Raw genomic sequence first — 17863 nt, forward strand, 5'->3', positions numbered from 1 at the left:
TTTATTTCAGGCTTTGTACAAAAATAAAACAGGCGATGTCGCAACACTTTCCTCAGCGTTTATTAGTTTGCCGCCCCACAAATGGAGCAGGAGATGATTGGCTGGCGTGGCGGCGTGTTTGTCCTCAGTAGCTATTCCTCCAGTCGTGTTGCCGGTGGCTCCGTTTAGAAGTAATTGGCGACTCGGCGTACCGACTGGATGTTGGGGTTCTCAGCCTGCCACTCCATAGGAGTGGTGTAGTTCCCTCTCTCCACGATGTACATGCGACCACGGTAGTTCGGCTCTTCGTACAAAACCCAACTGCAGAATCAGAAAGGACGGCATTAGATCATTTTCTTCCGTGTTTTCTCTTATGTGGCTTTGACTGTGGGAGGAAACTGGAGTGCTGGAGGCAACCTACATGAGCACAGGGAGAGTACGGGGCCCTTGCTGTGGTGGAAACCATCAGTGAAGCTAGACTTGGTGAGTGAGCAAGAGTCGAGAAGAGGAAGCCGCTGGAGGAGGCGGAAGGTGACAACACCAGACCTCGATCCTCTGATATGGACTTGTCTCCGGTGTTCTTAGGACTCCTATGTGTCTGAGTGACTACCCATGATGCATGAGCTGTGGTTCTGAGTACAGGGTACTTCCCAAACATTCCTCCAGACATCGTCTCCTGAGGTTGAGACTGGTCTGCACTACATGCTAATCTCAGTCTTTATTTAGTACCTAGCTCTCATTCTAGCGGCATATCTTCAGTCTGTGTCGAGTCCCAAGTACAGCTTCTGCACGTCTTCTGTGCTCACGGGTTCAAGGGTCGGTTACGCAAACAGGATTTTTCCAATCATTTGTTCAGGCTCATGCTTGCAAGGGGTGTTTGCTCAAGAGCTGTTGCACATTTGTCTTTAGACCAATGACCAAATCATTCCATCCAACCTCTCCTCTATAAGTGCGGCAGTTTTTCATGAAACTTTCTACGTACGCTCCGTCTCCGAAGACCTTGAGGGACTTGACGCAGCTCTTGGTCAGACCCTTGGCCTGCAGGAACGGACAGTCCTCGTGCAGCTCCACGGACTGGCCGCTGAAGTTGTCCTCCTCAAACAGCTCCAGCCTGTAGTGCTCTCCGTGCTGCGGGAGGAAAAACAGCTCATCTTCACTTTGACTTGGCAACCAAGGTCTGCACACGGCAGAGGCACGGAACCCTTGAGCCAGACGAAGGCTCACTGTTCGTTATCTAACGTCTGAAGTGGATGTGTGGGTTTCAGCGAGGTGGCAGTGCCATCAAGGTGAAGCCTTCAGTCTGAATGATGGAGCTAAATTTTATAATCTGCGAACAGACTTATACACCAGAGACGTGAAAGGAAGATACATGAAGGTTGGGTCACAGACGCCCCTCACCCCAGACACCTCTCCAACTCTTCTGAAGGATTACAGACGTGTTCCCGAGTCAGGGATCTGCTTTATTTTGACTGGACCAGAAGTGAGGACCACACAAAACTCACCATCCTGATTGGCTTACACGAGCCCATGTGATCATTGTGAGCATTCCAGCGCTGAAACTCGGGGTACTCCCCGCGCTCCAGGATATACTGCTGACCCTTGAAGTCCGGGTGGTCGAAGCAGATGAAAGCGCCGCTCTCCACGCGGACAGAGTTGACCCTGTTGGTCAGACCGCGGTCCTGGAAGTTCTCACAGTTGCCACTGAGCTCCAGCTTCCTGCCGGTGAAGGACTTGCCCTCGTACAACACGATCTGGCGAGAGAACAGTCACGTGAACTGGCATGGAAGTGATGCGGTATGAGCATCATAGAGTTCTCATTCAACTGAAATCCATGTTTTAACTTGATGTGGGAGCGATGTAGTCGTTGCTCTTTTCAACCAGCCTGGAGGCCGACTGGGTCGCAGACTAGTGGAGCTACACTGGCCGTGACGTCAATCCAGGCAAGCACGCCTCACATATCTGCGGGGACATTGGTGGAACCGCCCATGTACAGAGTAAGATATGAGCCTTAATATGCAGGGAGGGACACCTGCCATGACCTCAGCAGAGCGGCCCCTAGTGGCGAAGCACCGGAGATAACGGGTAGAAAAAGAAATTCAATATATTTAGGCAGATTATGGGAGAAAATAATGCAGAGACACAAAGATAAGGCATTACAAAATGCACCCCAGAAGTCTGAAAATTTTATATTAAAAAGTGAATAAATATACATAGAAATATAGAGAATTTAACGTCACTTTCAGTAAAACAACGCTGACATCGACAGCTTGTGGTTGAAATTGAACTCTAAACAGCTCATAATGTTTTAAAAAAACGACTGTAGCATCCTAAAACTGCAGCATCAGTTCTGCGTTCCAAAGCCAGTCAGTGTAGCTGACCTGGACGACAGCTTACCTTTCCTGAGTACTGCGACATTTTCCCTTTTTTGTGGGTCCAAACTCCTCATATGGCAGAAAGCGTGGAAAAAGTTGGCTGCTGGGATTTATATGGCTGACATGGTGCTCGGAGCAGAGGCCACAAGAACACAACAATGGGGGGGTTTAGACATTCTGCCACATTGACAGTTTCTCTTAGATGTGCCAGTGCTGAGGCGGGAGTTTGGCTCGGACGGCTGGAACAAAAGGGGGTCTTTTTGTTGCCCCGCTGGGCTTTGACTGGTATGTTGGTGACAGGGTCAAGCAGAAATGGAGGCAGGCGAAGCTTCCTGGCAGCCAGTCAAACGTCATTTCAAATGGAATCCTGGTTAGACGCAAAAGCCCAATCAGTTTTCCAGGCAAATGTCGACTTCACAAGTGACCACAAGACAAGTCATTTCTTGGCTCGTGTTGCAGGATATTTACTTGAGTAAAAGGTTCAAGGATACATACATAGAATAGATGAGCAACGGCTTTCCTGCTCCTGAATCCTAGTATCGTAGTTAGTGTTATGACACTTCAGCTCTGTGTGTGAAGGTCCATGTACAGTGTGTTGTTGTGTATTATGTAAGAATGTATTTAAGCATTACGGCTCATTTCTCAACATGCTAAACATGATCCATATATTGTCCAACAATGACAAACAAGTTCTCTGAGAGTGATGGTTACATTGTATTTTTACTATAGTTCCAACAAACGATTCTTTTAGTTGACTGGTTTTCGACTTGCTACACTCGACGTGGCTTACAACATCATGATTGTAGTGTCAGAACACGTTTGTATGTTTAAATATTGTTTTGAAATGTAAATATAACTCATATTTGAGGTGTGAAAGGTATGTGTCCCTTGTGAAATGGTCCCATTCTTTTCAGGTCATGGTGGTTTTGCACATTGAAGTCTTGTCGACCGTTTTAAATGAAGGCGTGGGTTGGATCTGGCCCGCGGGTCCTGTGTTTGACACATACAGTGCAGTAGGTCACCACACTTTGTCACGTCTCCACCAGTCGTCAATGTCCTGCTCGGCCGTCAGTCTCTCTCTGACCGCAGCATGGTCCTCCTGGGACAAACAGGCCATATCTTTGACACGTATGAAATCGGCCATAAACAGATGTTTTGATTCTAGATTAGAAGACCAAAGGAGGGCACCTGTTGCATAAAGCCGTAAATCAAAGTATTGGGAAACCGTGAGCCTGAGCAGTGCACCTACTGCGGTGCCAAGCATATTGACTTAGCTCAGATGCCCAAATAAAAGGGACATTGGCTTGGTGGGACAAAGAATGAGCTGGCATAACAGCAGCGGAGCTCCATCGACGCCTCACACTTGCTGGCAGGAGCGAGGACGGACGGATCGAGGAGGTACGTCCCGGACTCTCAGAGAAATGTGGCTGGAACATTTGAAAAGTTTTGTTTGTGTTTTCGTGTGTCATGTTTTAACCCTCTCAGGAACCGAAACACGATGAAGCTGCTGGTCTTGTCTGTAACCGTCGCAATGCTGTTTGCAGCCGGTGAGTCACTGATTCTTCACTGAACAAGAAAAGCACCCAGAGAGTGCAAGTCTCTACCAAGCAGCTTCACTCCACCCCAACACAATCCTTCAAAATAAAATCCTGGATCCAAATCCCAGTCTGGCACTAATGCCAACAATGGTTAAAGAATCCTTTTAAACAATTCCAGGATCCAGACCTGACTCCCAAAACTGAATTACTGAATGTCTTTGTTCTTTTTGTCATGAATAGATGTTGAATTATTATCTTCATTTAGAATATTTTTTTTTTCTTGTTTTTGCACACTGCTATTATAATATTTTATAATTAAAAATAATAATAATAATAATAAAAAAGCGTTCACCTTCAATATGACCTCAAAAGTCATGGATCTGACCTACAGCCTCACACCAGGTAATTTCTCTGACCTGTTCTTGGGAACACTCTGGTTTCCTCCCACAGTCCAGAATCTAACCTGTGGATGGCTCTGAATGGTGTGCGTGGTTTGTTCATGTCGGTGTGAGGTGGATCTGTTCAGAAGCCTCTCCACATTGGCAGCGGCGAATGACCCCATTAAATACACGGAAGAAACGAACGTATTATTGTAAGCACTGCTCTCCTGCTGCTACACAACTGCATCAACAGTGTGGCGCCATCTCCTGGTACTCGCATTGTGAGCGTTTCTTCAGTCAGTTTTATTCACACAATTATTATTTAACGCAGTTATTTAGGCCACCTTATCTGCGTATTTGTGGATCCCTATTAATTATTGAGAAATTACTTCTATTTACCCAAGATTTATATTTATTTTTGACAGTTAAAATAAGAATAACAAATGAAAATTAAACACTCATTTTGATACATTTTATGATCCCCATTTTATTCTCATAAAACGCCGGCATGTATGTAATATTATGTATTTTCACAAACTTGTTTTCATTAATATTGTGTTTCAGAAGTGTTTTACAGACTGAATAGCACCTTTATTTCAATGAGCTTCCTTCTTTTTCTTGTGTTTTTGTTTTCAGGCGACGGACTGAGATGCTACCATTGTTCCCCGCCTCCAGACGGACGCAACTGTGAAGTCAAGGTGGAGACGTGCCCCCCCGGGAAGGACGCCTGCACTGCTGTCACATTCCTCACCGAGCCATGTGAGTGACTCCCTTCTGTGGCTGTGGCACAGGATCACGCCGCTACTGCGGCCAGTGTCCCTCACCTGCCTCTGTCCTCTCCCAGACATCAGTTACCAGGAGTGTGTGGCGATGAGCGACTGCCGCATGTGGCAGATGAACTCCCACTTTGACATGAAGTGCTGTGCCGAAGACCTGTGCAACACATTTTAAAACTCAACCCTGGAGTACCATTGAGCAAGGCTCCTCTTCCTTTCACCGTTGCTGATGTGGGAGTTTCTGTGTGGGAAGAGCAACTTGAAATAAAGGAAAGCATCAAGTGACTCTTCTTCATGACAATATTTTGGTCCAATTCTTGCTATGCCAAGTTAAGAATCTTGACGTGGACCTGAAAACCAGTTCGATTTCTTTGTTCCTTTGCTTAGCATGTGGGTGGACATTCATTAAAAATCCACTTGAGTCCATCAGCATGGAGCATAGACGAATGAACCGTCAACTCTTGCGATCCCCACTGCGACGTATTGGTGTTTCAATTGTGGAGTTTCAGGGTGGGTGACTTGCAGTCTTCTGTTGAGAAAGGCACTTGCTGTGTCAAGCAGAGACGGTGAATACAAGTCGGCTTCAGGTCGCTGGTGGGGCTCCTGCTTGGATTGGAGCCAGGCCTCGTCCACCCAAGACAAACACTCCATATCTCTGACACATTTGAAATCAGCTGAAACAGATGAATGGATGTTTTCCATTAGAAGACCAAAGGAGGGCGCCTGTTGCATAAAGCCGTAAATCACGCTGTTGGGAAACCCTGACCCCTGAGCAGTGTACCTACGGCGGTGTTGAGTCTATTGACATTAGCTTGGCGGGGCGAAGGATGCACTGATATAAAACCAGGTGAGCTCCATCGACGCCTCACACTCGCTGGCAGGAGCGCGGACGGACGGGTCGACGAGGTACGTTCCGGACCCTGACACGGATGTGTAGCCAACAACTGGAAAAACTGCAGTGTTACCTTCTACCTTTTTAACTACAATACAGTAACATAACAAAACTCATCTTTTAACCCTCTCAGGAACTGAAACAGGATGAAGCTGCTGGTCTTGACTGTAACCGTTGCCCTGCTGTTCGCTGCTGGTGAGTCAATGATTCTTCACTGAATAAACACAATCAAGCCTCGACTGCAAACATGAACCTCCAGATAAAACATAATAAACCATATGAATGATGATGAAAAGCAAGCTTGGATGGGTCTTTGCTACTTTTTTTATTCTCCATCTCAGGATTGAATGCTAAATTATACTATGAAATCATATTTTATAAATTTCTCTTGTTGATTAGAAATATAATATCATGGTGTACATGTAAATTTGCTAATTTTTTATTAGAATAAAAGGATTTTTTATTCGTCTATATTTGATAGTTTGAACAAAATTGCCTGAAATGTTTGTTCATCACTTGTACTATTTAAACCCAACTCTTACGTCACAAAATTGTCAATATTATCGGTGATATAGGGCTATGTGCTTTATTATTACACTTGCTATTTCAATTGATTTATAATCTTACTGTGACACTACACCAGAGGTGGGCAATTGAATTTCCTAAGGGGCCAGGTTATATATTGTGACCATTGAGAGGGGCCGTCAGAACCCAGAGAAAGGAGGAAAAGAGAAAATTGAAAATAAAAATCAAGTGATGACACTTCAAATCTACTTTTAAAACACACAAAAAAGGTTGGTTTGTTGTGTTTTATTTAATTAAAAGCACATTCCACATAAAGATTCTCGATGTGTCTCATACATTACAATATCTACATTTAATTCTGATGTATTTTAAGGGACAGGAACTAGCAAGCGGAAAGGAGGACCAATTTAAAAAAATAATCGAATGAGAAAGTTATGTTTCAGTTGCATCATAATGAACAAAACACAATGCACAAGACCAAAATGTCAGGGACACTGTCAGTTTTATGGCTTTACTCTGACTCCTGGAGGGCCACATAAATACCGTCAAAGGGCCGCATTTGGCCCCCGGGCCGCACTTTGCCTAGGTCTGCACTACACCTTAAATTGAACCAGCATATTATTCCAGCAATATTTGACTCTGTCTTTGAAGACTTCAACCTTATTTCCTCTCACGCTGCGACGACCACAGAACAAACAGAAGTCTGCGCAGTGATCTCGAGGACGGAAGCATTTTTCTGAGAAAGTCAACGGGGTGCTAGCGCTGATTGCTAATCACGCGATTGGAGTGTTTGTTCTGCTTAAAAACAATTAAAAATCCTGTGTCAATTAAAAATGTTTCGACACGTTGATTGATGTTCGTCACTGCTAATGAGATGATTACATGCAAGCACAACATCACACAAACACACACACACACTAGGCTCTGCCAACTTGACTTTCCCTGAGCAAACCCACTTCAAACGACCCAGATAGAACTTTTCCTCCTCAAAGTAAGGCTTGACTTTGTAAGGACCGGCGAAAATGTCCCCACAAAACAAAAAATGTCCTCAGAATTAGGTGTGTTCCCCAGAATCGGTCCCCCCAAGTGTTGCTAAACCAGGCAGACAGACACACTAACAGAATAGTTTTCACCTTGGTGATGACCTCATCTGACCGACAGCCTCATCCTTTCTGTGAGGTCCCCCTGGAACCTCTGGTTTCCTCCCACAAACTGAATGAATGAAAATGATTTACATTATATTGGCGTGAAAAATGCATTTATTTGTGGTAAATAAACAAACAAAAATACATAAAACATATTCTATGATCCTTCGTTGATTAAGATTTTCACAAATTGGTGTTTCTCACGACTGTATTTTTTTTTTCCAAATAGAAAAGCACATTTATTCTTGATGAATACAACCATGATTCATCCTGTTTTCTGTGCTTGTGTTTCCAGGCGAAGCTCTGACCTGCCACAGGTGCATCCCGAGACAAGCCGGACACGCCTGCGTGGTCACCGAGCAGAGGTGCAATCCCGAGAAAGACGCCTGCGCTTCTGCCAAGTTCCTCAGGCCTCCATGTGAGTAGCTCATTTCTGTGGCTGCAGATGTTGGTGACAAGGCTGAACACACCCACGCCATCAAGCTGAGACTGCGGCCCTCACCTGCCTCTGTCCTCTCCCAGTCGGCCAGTTCCAGAAGTGCATGGCGATGAGCGACTGCAACACATTGAGGATGAACGCCTACATCAACATCAAGTGCTGTGCCGAAGACTTGTGCAACACCTTTTAAACTAAATCCTGGAGTACCATTGAGCAAGGCACTCGTCACTGCTGCTTATTTGTGTGTTGGAAGAGCAACTCAAAATAAAGAAAAGCTTTAAGTGACGCTTCCTGCTGAGATTATTTTGATCGGCTCACACCAAATACCTACATATGCTGTGACTACAGATAGGTAGATGAGGCATCGAGAAACAGTATTGCATGGTTGATGAAACAGTATTTCCAGAGGCCACTAAATGGCGATCTTGATTTTAAAATGATGTGAAGCTTCATTGAATCAGGTTTTCAAGTCCAAACATTTTACAGTGGACAGAGCCACCTAGTGGCCACTGAAAATCAGGACATTGTCATACTGTCATAATGCCTTATTGAAGGGTAGATGAGGTTTCATGACACTGTATTGAATGGTAGATGAGGCTTCATGACAATATTTGAAGGGTTGATGAGGCTTCATGAAACAGTGTCCTGATTTTCAGTAGCCAACAGGTGGCTCTGTCCACTGTAAAATGTGGGCTTGAAATACTGTGTCATGAGAACCTCATCTACCCTTCAATACGGTGTCATGAAACATCATATACCCTTCAATACAGTGTGATGAAGCCTCATTTTCCCTTCAATAGTGTCATAAAACTTCATCTACCCTTCAATACAGTGTTACGAAACCTCATCTACCATTCAACACAATGTCATGAAACCTCATCTGCACTTCAGTACAGTGTCATGAAGCCTCATCTACCTTTCAATACAGTGTCATGGAGCCTCATCTACCCTTCAATACTGTGTCATGAAACCTCACCTGCATTTCAGTAGTGTCATGAAGCCTCACCTACATTTCCATACAGTGTCATGAAGCTTCATCTCCTCTTCAATACAGTGTCATGAAGCCTCATCTCCCCTTCAGTGTCATCAGCCTGTAAACCACAATAAATCCTATGCTACATATGCTGCAATATACAGCCATATGATAATACAGTCAGCGTCACACAGCCTCACAAATATGGGAGAACACACAACTCTAATTCCTCGCTGATACACACACACCACAGATCGATAAATAATGTAGCTGCTCATTTAAGTACACAATAACATATATATATATAGAGAGAGAGACTGACTCTTCATCAGGCGATTAATTCAGATGAATTAATCGCAAGGTTTCATCGATTAGATCCCAGTCCTTTATTGACCACCTAAGAATCCAGCCACCACAGCGTTACATAACCACTTTTTGCTTTAATGATTACAATCAAAAACATTTGTACAACATTTGCAACTTTAGAAAATGGGGACGTTTCTGCTTTTATTGAGCCGGCCGACGGTAAAACAAAGGGAGGAGATGAAGTAGAAAAGACTCGGAGGACACACAGCTGGTGATGTATCAGAAGAAAGAGCCGTGTTCACTCCTCCAGTTGTCGTTCTTTTTTGGGTTGGGGGGGTTCGAGATTTCACACAGACGAGAGCCGATGGGCGGGAGGGGTTTATAATCACATGCTAAGATGCAGCTTGGCTAATGGCTTCAGCTCACAAGGTCTTCACATCTTCAGGAGCCTCTATGGCGCCACCAAGTGACAGCCTTGATCCTACAACATTTTTTTATGTCTGACACACATCATATTACAGACGTTAAATACACAAAAATAAAAGGTTTTCATCCATGGATGGAACAGTTTTCCTTAAATAAGAATAGAAATAAAAGAAATCAACACCTGTTTGTCCAAAATTAGCTCCCTAAACTGTCCGAAAGTCCGACAGGGACTGCGACTTGGGAGACAAATGTTGGTCAAAAAAGTGTGATTTTAGTTCAGTTTCGTTTAAAAATGGTTAAAAAAAATCCTTAAGTTGAAAATAGTAAAACATGTAAGAGGAAGTTGTTTTCAAGCTCAGAATGTTTCTGATTTTTACAAGGAGACTGTGGCTGTCCGAGACATTACCAGGCCAGAGTCAGAGTCTGTTAGTGTCCTGTTATGGACCAAGCCAAGACTCTCTTCTAGATAACTTAAATAAATGAGGCTCTACTCGGAGTCTCAAGTTGACAGAGCTTCTCACCCAACCATGGCATCTTTGAAAACTACTTCAGCAATGCTCCTTAAGTCCAAGTTCTTTTTTCTAATTTTTACCTCAGACTTCTGCCAAATTCAAGACTGAAGTGAGATTGTCGTGAAACTTGATTTAAAAGCCAGTGTTTTGTTAGCTTTGCTTTTGACAGGTTTTAAAAACCAAATCATGTGTCAGTTAATGTTAAAAGAAAACTCCACTCTGAGTCTCTATCAAATCTACGTCTTCTAAACTCAGAAAGGAAGTATGATCTTTAGGTGTGAGCTTCTATTTCACTCCAGAACAATCTTTCACAAGCAACACTTGTTTTTAAAAAGAAGTACATTTTTGAATCTGAGCTGGAGCGGACTCCCTCTTACACTGTTTTTAAGACCTTTAAAAGCCCCCTCCTCCCGTGTGACATGCCGCTGCAGACTACAGTAGAACAGCGTTTTTCTCCGACACATCCACATGTATTCGTTGCATCAGGATGAAGAAGTGGCGACGTGAGAGGAATATATGGAACCACCACTCATCCATTTAAAAATCATTTACAAAACCAAAAGAGGCGACGCAGAGATAGAATGGTAAAATACTGATAAATAAGAGAAAGAGTCCGAGCCTATTGGATATTGAGGACCCAGGAGGGGGCGGGGCGGCGAGGCAGGTCAGCTGAGGTGGAGGAGAACTGGCAGCGAGCCTTCAAGTATCGGGATATCCCAGTGCAGTGTCCTGTGTGTTGATTGGGCCGACTCTACATCATGGAGCAGGCTGTCCTTCCCGGCTGCACGCCGCCGTCCATCTTCTCCGCCTCCAGGATCATCCTGCGGAAAACCTCCACGGCGGTCTGCACCACACACATATGAAGACGTGGTCACATGACTCTGCTTTCAGACAGAGCAGCTCTCAGAACATGAGGGGGAAGATGTTTTTACGTTTGACCTTGAACCTTCTGACCTCAAGCCGAGCAGGAAGAAAACAAAAATAGCTTAGCAAGACTCTGATCTTGTTCAGTCGACTTAACCAGAATATTAACCAAGACATGACTCGACTCTTCAACAGTTTTGTTGGAGCTGAAACTACTACTTTTATCCAGTATTGCAGAGCTATTTCATGATTGTTGTGTTAAGCTGCTGCGTCATCACTCACACCCATCTCACCTGGTTCTCTTTAGCAGAGGACTCCATGAAGGCGGCGTTCCATGAATCAGCAAGCGCTTTCCCCTCTTCACAGCTGATTACTCTGGAAGAGGAAGTGGGAGTGAGCGCAGATGAAGCGCATCAATATTTGAGCGAGACAGCTGCAGACTCACGAGCCGACGTGGGTGAGAAACTAATAGAACTTCAGAAACCTACCGCTCCATGTGGAGGTCGTTCTTGTTCCCGACCAGCATGATGGGCACTCTGGAACAAGAAACGTCACAGCGGTTACGAAACACTTCAGGGTTCCTGCGAGGAAGCTGCAGCAGGACGGCACTCACTGAACTTTTCCCACCATGTCCAACAGTTTCTCGTGGATCACCTTTACCACTTCAAAGCTGCAAGATGTGAGCAAGAGTGAGCACAGAGAAAAGTCTTTTGGAGGACAGGTTGGAACTTTACCTTTTATTGGACGTGACGGAGTAGACCAGGATGTAGCCGTTGATATCAATGGAGTAGGTCTGTGGGAAGATGGAGTACTCATCCTGGAGGAGAGAGAAACACGCTAGCATGATGGAGGACCACATAGCTAACTTCATTACTGTTCCTCTGTTACTCTGCTTCAGCAGACTTTTATTCATATGAGTAGTCTTGCTTTGCATTGTGACTTTTCAAGGCCATTTATTTCAGCAGCCTTTCTGATCTGATCCTTTCAGTAGTATTCCCTGGACACTGACCTGCCTTCAGTTCAGTAGTCTTCACTGAACTGAGACTTTTTCCTGTTTCTTTTGGGGACTGTGACTTTCTTCAGTTCAGTAGTCTTTCTTAGCACTGTACTTTTCATTTGTTTAAGTCATTCATTTCAGCAGTCTGACATTTTCCCGTCATTTCTTTCAGTAGTCTGCTTTTCACCGTGACTTTCTTTTTTGAGTAAACTTCCTTTAGACCAAGACTTTCTTACCTTAACAGTCTTCCTCAAACTGTGACTTTTAATTTATTGGAGTTGTCTTCAATAAAAACAACTTCAATAAATTCTTCCCTGGACAATGACTTTTCTTTTGTTCTCATGAACTCATTTCAGTTGACTTTTTATTTCAGTAATCTTCTCTTGACTTTTTCTATATCTCTTCTATAAGTCTTCCCTGAGTGCGACATCTTTACTTCAGCACACTTCCTCGATCATCACATTGCGGCTGTCAGAAATAGGCCCCACCTGTCCCGCCGTGTCCACCAGCTGAAGATGGTACTCCTGTCCGTTTATTGTGATCATCTTGGTGAACGCTGCAGGAGAAACACACACATCAGCTGCTAAAGCAACTCAAAGATCAGAAAGACAGCAGTGCTTGTGAGCAACAGAAGCATCCCCAGCACTCCATACAGCACCAGACACAACCCGTTATTGATCATCCTGAGGTTGCGAGGGCTCAGCGAGTTCATTCCGAACAGGAATGTCGATACAAGCCTGGAGAAGGTTTGGGGCTGAGGGATCGCTCTGCCGGCAGCTTCTGTCTGATAACGCTGACACCACACTTTAAGTTAACCATCCACAGCGTATTTATAGATATTCAGACTCCGAAGAAGAAGATGGTCTGTGAGCAAACATGTCTGCAGAAGCAAACAGCCCAGAGGTGAGAGAGAAGAAGTCTCTGGAGAGTCTGGGAATGTGTTTGTTTGGGAAGACTTTCTGAGTCCAAGAGCGATCCCAGCTCTACTCATGTGAAATGCTCTCATTCAAATCCCTGTGCAGCCCCACCTGTGAGACCGTCACTCTCAGTGTTGAAAGATGAAGACGGGAAGGCATCCGTCTGACCCCTGTCCACTGCAGAAACCGCTGGTCTTCATCGCTGACCACAGCAATGTTAGCATTGTTGGCTCTTTTCATCGGTGTTTAATAACTAGTCTGGATCCCTCGCCCACCATCAATAACGGCCGCCCACGAACCACCGCGCTGCTCTTCCTCTCCAGAACCAGGAAAAGCTGCGGCAGCAGAGCAGCACCAGTGATTTGCAATACACAGATGTAGATCAATCTGAGAGGCAAAGAAGCACTGCAGGTTTTCAGCTGGTGCTAAGCGAAGCCCTTATTGACCCCCCCCACTGACAAGAGGACAAAAAAATGAGAAAATGAAATGAATAAATGAGATGGACTCGTCTCATTGAACTTTGTTGCATCTTTTGTCTGGGTATAAGCACCTGCAGCCAGACTCGACTGGAGCCTTCGCCCACCTTCAATAATGGCCGCCCACGATACCGCTCACCTGCTTGTATGGATTTCACTGTATGGTCGACTCTTGGGCTGTGTCCCATTTCTCCCCCCCAACACCAGCACTTAACACTAGCACTTGGTTTTGAGTGCCCTCCACTATGAAGTGCCCACTGAATTAGAATTAGGACGACACTTCATGACGTCACGCGTAAAGACAATGTGTCATTGGCTGCCGTGCCGTGTTTTGTTTCCTGCATATCCAGTGTCGGAGACGTTTTAGAAATGACAGCTGCGACGTTTTTGCTACCTCTTGCATTGGCGCTGATCATCTCACTTGGTTTGGGGAACCAACGGAGAAGAAATGGGCGGAGCTGAAGCCGGCTTCGCCGCTATGTTGCGGTGATAGATCTGCTCGAGGTATGAGGATCCTAATGTTAGCCTGGTAGCCCAATGTTAGGGTCAAAAAAGAGTGAGAAATTGGACACAGCAATGTTTGCAGCAACTTCAATCCAGCTGTTCTTGGTATTGCAATGCTAATGTGTGCGCCCCCTTCTGATCTATCTAAAGATCTGAAAGAAACCAGATTTTGGATCCGACCACATGACACTGGCTTTCACATGATCGATAAAGCCGCCACCAGCTAGCACTGACCAGACTAGAGCTCAAATGAAGTCATTCTTTGCAGCACATCTTGCAAGGCCTCACGCCCAGACGAGTTAGTCCAGTTCTAACTTCGAGGAGGCGACTGAGAGCAGGGAGAGGCTCTGAACATTTCAGCCAACGCCTTTATCTATTTAGGTTTGGGGTGAAAGCGCTGTTGTGGAGTCCACAGTCTTGCTACGCCCATCAGGAGTTAGCACACAAGTGACTTTAGTGTCCTGATTTACAGTTGTGTTGGTGTCTGATGGGGGCGCTCTTCCACAGACCACAGCTCACAACAATTATTGGTACACAAAGGCTGGAAATATGTTACTCCGATGAATTGCTTTGAAGACACACTTACTGTTTTCTATTGTTGGGTCATAGGAGTCCACAAACTGGCCTTCGACAAACTGAATCGTCAAAGACGACTTTCCTGCCGGACACAAAATCACACGTTAGAATTCTCACGAGAAAAATCTGAAATTCCATTCAGTATTTTTCAGTACAACGTTGCAATGAATGATGTTTATTTTTGGGTTCAAATCGTCTGATTTAAATTTCTCATGTGATGGTATAGCACTGCGTTTTGGATGAAGAATGTTGGCGATGAAGAGCATATAGACTTCAGTCAAAATATCAGAACAACCAAAATAAAATGAGGAGATACTCTACACTGAGTGTCAGGCGGATGACTCAGTTCCCTTCCATTGGGATTAACTGAGCTTCATCTTTTGTTTGTTTGTTATTATGTCTGCAGCAGTGGTTCTAATGGATACTAATTGTCCCATCGCGTAAGAAGAAAACCAGGAATATATGCGGTGCTTCAACCCCAGTCCGAAATATTCCCTGATAGTCTGGGCCTCATGGAATACCTGAAACTGACTCTTCTGCATGGCTCCACTCTTACTGAGCGAGATCTTTGCTGGTCCTCGCAGGGAGCAGACAAATTTTGATCTTAAGTCGTCCTTCTTTCATGCACCATCTCCAGGTCCATGACCAGGAGCGTGGCATCAGCCCTGGCGTAGGTGTGACCCAATGTGCCAACACGCTACCAACACCTGAGGTGCCTCACATGCAGAGGCTTCTCACAGAATCTCCAGGTCTGACCCGCAGGACGACACCTAAATCTTTTCAGTGTCCTCACCTCCACTTTTTTGGGTTAAATATTAAAGGAGGTGTGTGAGAACCACAGCGTCAGACTTGAAGGTGCTTCATCTCATTCTCAGAGGGCTCTCAGTCGATCCTACAAGACTTCATGGAACGGCTCTCCGCCTCGCTCCTGCGCCATGTGGGCCACTTCGCCATGTTCTCTGCAGGACTCCGTGGTTCACTTCACTGCACACTGATGCGCCAAAGCATCCAGGCCTGCATGCAGCCCACACGGCCGGGGCGGGGAGGTACCGAGGCGGGGAGGGGGGGATGATCGACGGAACCGCATCAATCACTCGGCGTAGTAATACACAGCATCTTAAATATCTAACCAGGCGGCCTCGCGCGAAGGCCACGACTCACCTGGTGGCGTCACCACACCGTTTAAACGGACGACGCGCTCGCTGATAACGACCCCCTCGGCACTCACCTACGGATCTGTACCCGAGGATGGCGATTTTGCGTGACTTGGGCTGCGGCATCTCGCGTCCTGGTTATCGCATCTAGTCCTCGGGCTCTACCGCAACCTCCAACCGGAATGACATCCACAATGGCGCATACAGGCTCCCGACGACGGCGGCGACCCTCGACCGTGTTTCCGGGCCAATTTCACATCCACGCCCGGGAAGCGACGTTAAATTCGGGTCAAAGGGAAAAGCGTGGAGAATCTGGACATCTACAATAACTGCGTCACTCCCCTTTGCGATGTAATGAATTAGTAATTAAAGCCGCGCTCTGGTTGGACGAGCTCTCGGTGAAGGCGGGTGGTTGTAACCGGCGAAGATATCTGTTTGGTTTGCAGAGCTGCCAATTCAAGAAGGTCTGAGCTGTGATTGGTTGCGATGGAGCGATGACGCAGCGGTCGGCGTAATCGCCACAATAACGTCACAAGTCAAATTTAAAACATATAATTTCAGTGCTTTTGAATTAATTTGTCATCCATGTTTAGTTCATTTTATTGGCAAGTTATTCCCATCACGGTTTAATACAAATCTTCTTGAATTTTATTTTGGAATTTAGACTGATCATGGAATTGTTCAGGGGTGACTCGCATCACGAAGATTTTATTTAGTAATTTAGTAATTTGTAATGTGTAAACAATAGAACATGTACAAAGTAGCTTCAAAAGACAACGTGGAATTGCCTATCCATTTATCTTATTACGAAAAAAAATGAGAAGAGTTGCGTGTAATGATGTGTGATTCATTTTTTTTATACAATTTACCGCTTCGATATTATTCAAACTAATCTTAAGAACATTTTCAAGTCCCCTTATGAGTGATCAGCTGATGAAGCTCACATGTCCGTGACACAACATCCTATTATCATGGAGCAAGCGAGTAAACCCCTGCTGTAGTGCTCCATTTACACCAGCAGATGTCCTTCTAGTACCAGCTATAGCTTTTCATTCCTCACTCATCAGCCCTACGTTCCATTTTTGGGGGACACACACTACACAGGGTTGGTCCCAGCTACACAGGGTGAGATGCAGGGGGCACACTGGGTCAGGCGTCATGTAGAGCAGGGGGCTCAACATGGTACTCAAAGGGTTGCAGTGGGTGCAGGTTTTGATACCAATCCAGGAAGACACCTTTTCAGTTATCAGTCATGACTTCACCCATATGTTTTTGGACAGTGAGAGGAAACCAGAGTGCCTGAATGAAACGCACACACGCGCAGGACTCTGCAACCATCACCTTCTTCAGGCTGCAGGATGAACCACTTCCCAACATGTCTGCACGTGTTGACTAGACGTCCATGATTGTGCTGTCATTTGTTTGTCTGCACCTCGTATGGCTGTGAGCTGAGAGACAAACCACAGGCATTCGACAATAGCTCTGCACATCAGGCCTCAGTTAGAGGGTTAAACCGGTGACACACGATGAATTCCACCCTTGCCGTCTGCCCCTTGCCTCTACTGTCTCAGGTGATGTGTTGCACATGAAGCTTCTCAGACTGTACTCTCTTCTACGTAATATTTTCGTGATCAAATATGCAACTTGCATTTTACTCTCTGCTTTCCCTTCTATCTAATAGTTTTACTAAACTATGACTTGTGTGCTCCTATAGTTCTGCTTGTGTAACGCTAAATGAGCAGTTCAAACATAAAATTAACATCATACTAATTTGACCTTTCAGCACTGTAGCTGCGATTGTGAGTGGAATATCGATCAGGTGCGACTCAAAGTGTTCACATGGTCTTCTGCCTGGGTGACAGAACAACTTTCCAATCGGGATGAAGGATGAAGCAATGAAAAGGCCAACATGCATTATTTCTGTGCGGTGGCCGTAAGCCTTTTATTAAAGTGAAACAATCTTGTCACACACCTGTTGCTCTCGCGGCGCGGATATTTATTGTCAGCCCGTGTCAGCACACTCTAATCCCCGCGCCGGAACACGGCTGCCTTACCAGCGTGACCTATTCTTGGTCATCATAATTTCCTGAAAGCATGTGTGTGTGTGTGTGT

General features: G+C 45.2%; 4 protein-coding genes across 4 annotated transcripts; 2 read left to right on the forward strand and 2 right to left on the reverse strand.

The window, feature by feature from the left end:
- On the reverse strand, positions 1 to 2430 carry LOC128769851 (gamma-crystallin N-A-like). Its single transcript, XM_053883885.1, has 4 exons — positions 2374 to 2430; positions 1482 to 1730; positions 962 to 1107; positions 1 to 300 (listed from the first exon to the last, which is right to left on the reverse strand). The coding sequence occupies exons 1-4, from the start codon at positions 2392 to 2394 to the stop codon at positions 165 to 167; spliced, it is 552 nt and encodes a 183-aa protein (XP_053739860.1). The 5' UTR covers positions 2395 to 2430; the 3' UTR covers positions 1 to 164.
- A 1213-nt stretch (positions 2431 to 3643) lies between these two features.
- LOC128769783 (CD59 glycoprotein-like) lies at positions 3644 to 5352 on the forward strand. The gene is made up of 4 exons (XM_053883758.1): positions 3644 to 3749; positions 3837 to 3898; positions 4906 to 5028; positions 5114 to 5352. Exons 2-4 carry the CDS (start codon positions 3850 to 3852, stop codon positions 5218 to 5220), a joined length of 279 nt encoding a protein of 92 aa, XP_053739733.1. The 5' UTR covers positions 3644 to 3749; positions 3837 to 3849; the 3' UTR covers positions 5221 to 5352.
- A 492-nt stretch (positions 5353 to 5844) lies between these two features.
- On the forward strand, positions 5845 to 8323 carry LOC128769782 (CD59 glycoprotein-like). The gene is made up of 4 exons (XM_053883757.1): positions 5845 to 5951; positions 6071 to 6132; positions 7903 to 8025; positions 8130 to 8323. Exons 2-4 carry the CDS (start codon positions 6084 to 6086, stop codon positions 8234 to 8236), a joined length of 279 nt encoding a protein of 92 aa, XP_053739732.1. The 5' UTR covers positions 5845 to 5951; positions 6071 to 6083; the 3' UTR covers positions 8237 to 8323.
- Positions 8324 to 9421: 1098 nt separating this feature from the next.
- Positions 9422 to 16108, reverse strand: rheb (Ras homolog, mTORC1 binding). The gene is made up of 8 exons (XM_053883014.1): positions 15826 to 16108; positions 14608 to 14679; positions 12613 to 12680; positions 11862 to 11944; positions 11741 to 11797; positions 11616 to 11663; positions 11421 to 11502; positions 9422 to 11107 (listed from the first exon to the last, which is right to left on the reverse strand). Exons 1-8 carry the CDS (start codon positions 15875 to 15877, stop codon positions 11015 to 11017), a joined length of 555 nt encoding a protein of 184 aa, XP_053738989.1. The 5' UTR covers positions 15878 to 16108; the 3' UTR covers positions 9422 to 11014.
- Positions 16109 to 17863: the final 1755 nt, after the last annotated feature.

This window comes from Synchiropus splendidus, chromosome 13 (assembly GCF_027744825.2).
Source record: "Synchiropus splendidus isolate RoL2022-P1 chromosome 13, RoL_Sspl_1.0, whole genome shotgun sequence".
Lineage (NCBI taxonomy): Eukaryota > Metazoa > Chordata > Actinopteri > Syngnathiformes > Callionymidae > Synchiropus > Synchiropus splendidus.

Excerpts from the sequence above, each read along its gene's own strand:
- LOC128769782 (XM_053883757.1), top strand. The coding sequence starts at position 6,084 with ATGAAGCTGCTGGTCTTGACTGTAACCGTTGCCCTGCTGTTCGCTGCT. Across the intron at positions 6,133-7,902 it reads TGCCCTGCTGTTCGCTGCTG|GCGAAGCTCTGACCTGCCAC; the intron begins GTGAGTCAATGA and ends TTGTGTTTCCAG. Across the intron at positions 8,026-8,129 it reads CAAGTTCCTCAGGCCTCCAT|TCGGCCAGTTCCAGAAGTGC; the intron begins GTGAGTAGCTCA and ends GTCCTCTCCCAG.
- LOC128769783 (XM_053883758.1), top strand. The coding sequence starts at position 3,850 with ATGAAGCTGCTGGTCTTGTCTGTAACCGTCGCAATGCTGTTTGCAGCC. Across the intron at positions 3,899-4,905 it reads CGCAATGCTGTTTGCAGCCG|GCGACGGACTGAGATGCTAC; the intron begins GTGAGTCACTGA and ends TTTTGTTTTCAG. Across the intron at positions 5,029-5,113 it reads CACATTCCTCACCGAGCCAT|ACATCAGTTACCAGGAGTGT; the intron begins GTGAGTGACTCC and ends GTCCTCTCCCAG.
- LOC128769851 (XM_053883885.1), bottom strand. The coding sequence starts at position 2,394 with ATGTCGCAGTACTCAGGAAAG. Across the intron at positions 1,731-2,373 it reads TGTCGCAGTACTCAGGAAAG|ATCGTGTTGTACGAGGGCAA; the intron begins GTAAGCTGTCGT and ends TTCTCTCGCCAG. Across the intron at positions 1,108-1,481 it reads CGTGTAAGCCAATCAGGATG|CACGGAGAGCACTACAGGCT; the intron begins GTGAGTTTTGTG and ends TTCCTCCCGCAG.
- rheb (XM_053883014.1), bottom strand. The coding sequence starts at position 15,877 with ATGCCGCAGCCCAAGTCACGCAAAATCGCCATCCTCGGGTACAGATCC. Across the intron at positions 14,680-15,825 it reads CCTCGGGTACAGATCCGTAG|GAAAGTCGTCTTTGACGATT; the intron begins GTGAGTGCCGAG and ends TGTGTCCGGCAG. Across the intron at positions 11,798-11,861 it reads TCCGTCACGTCCAATAAAAG|CTTTGAAGTGGTAAAGGTGA; the intron begins GTAAAGTTCCAA and ends CACATCTTGCAG.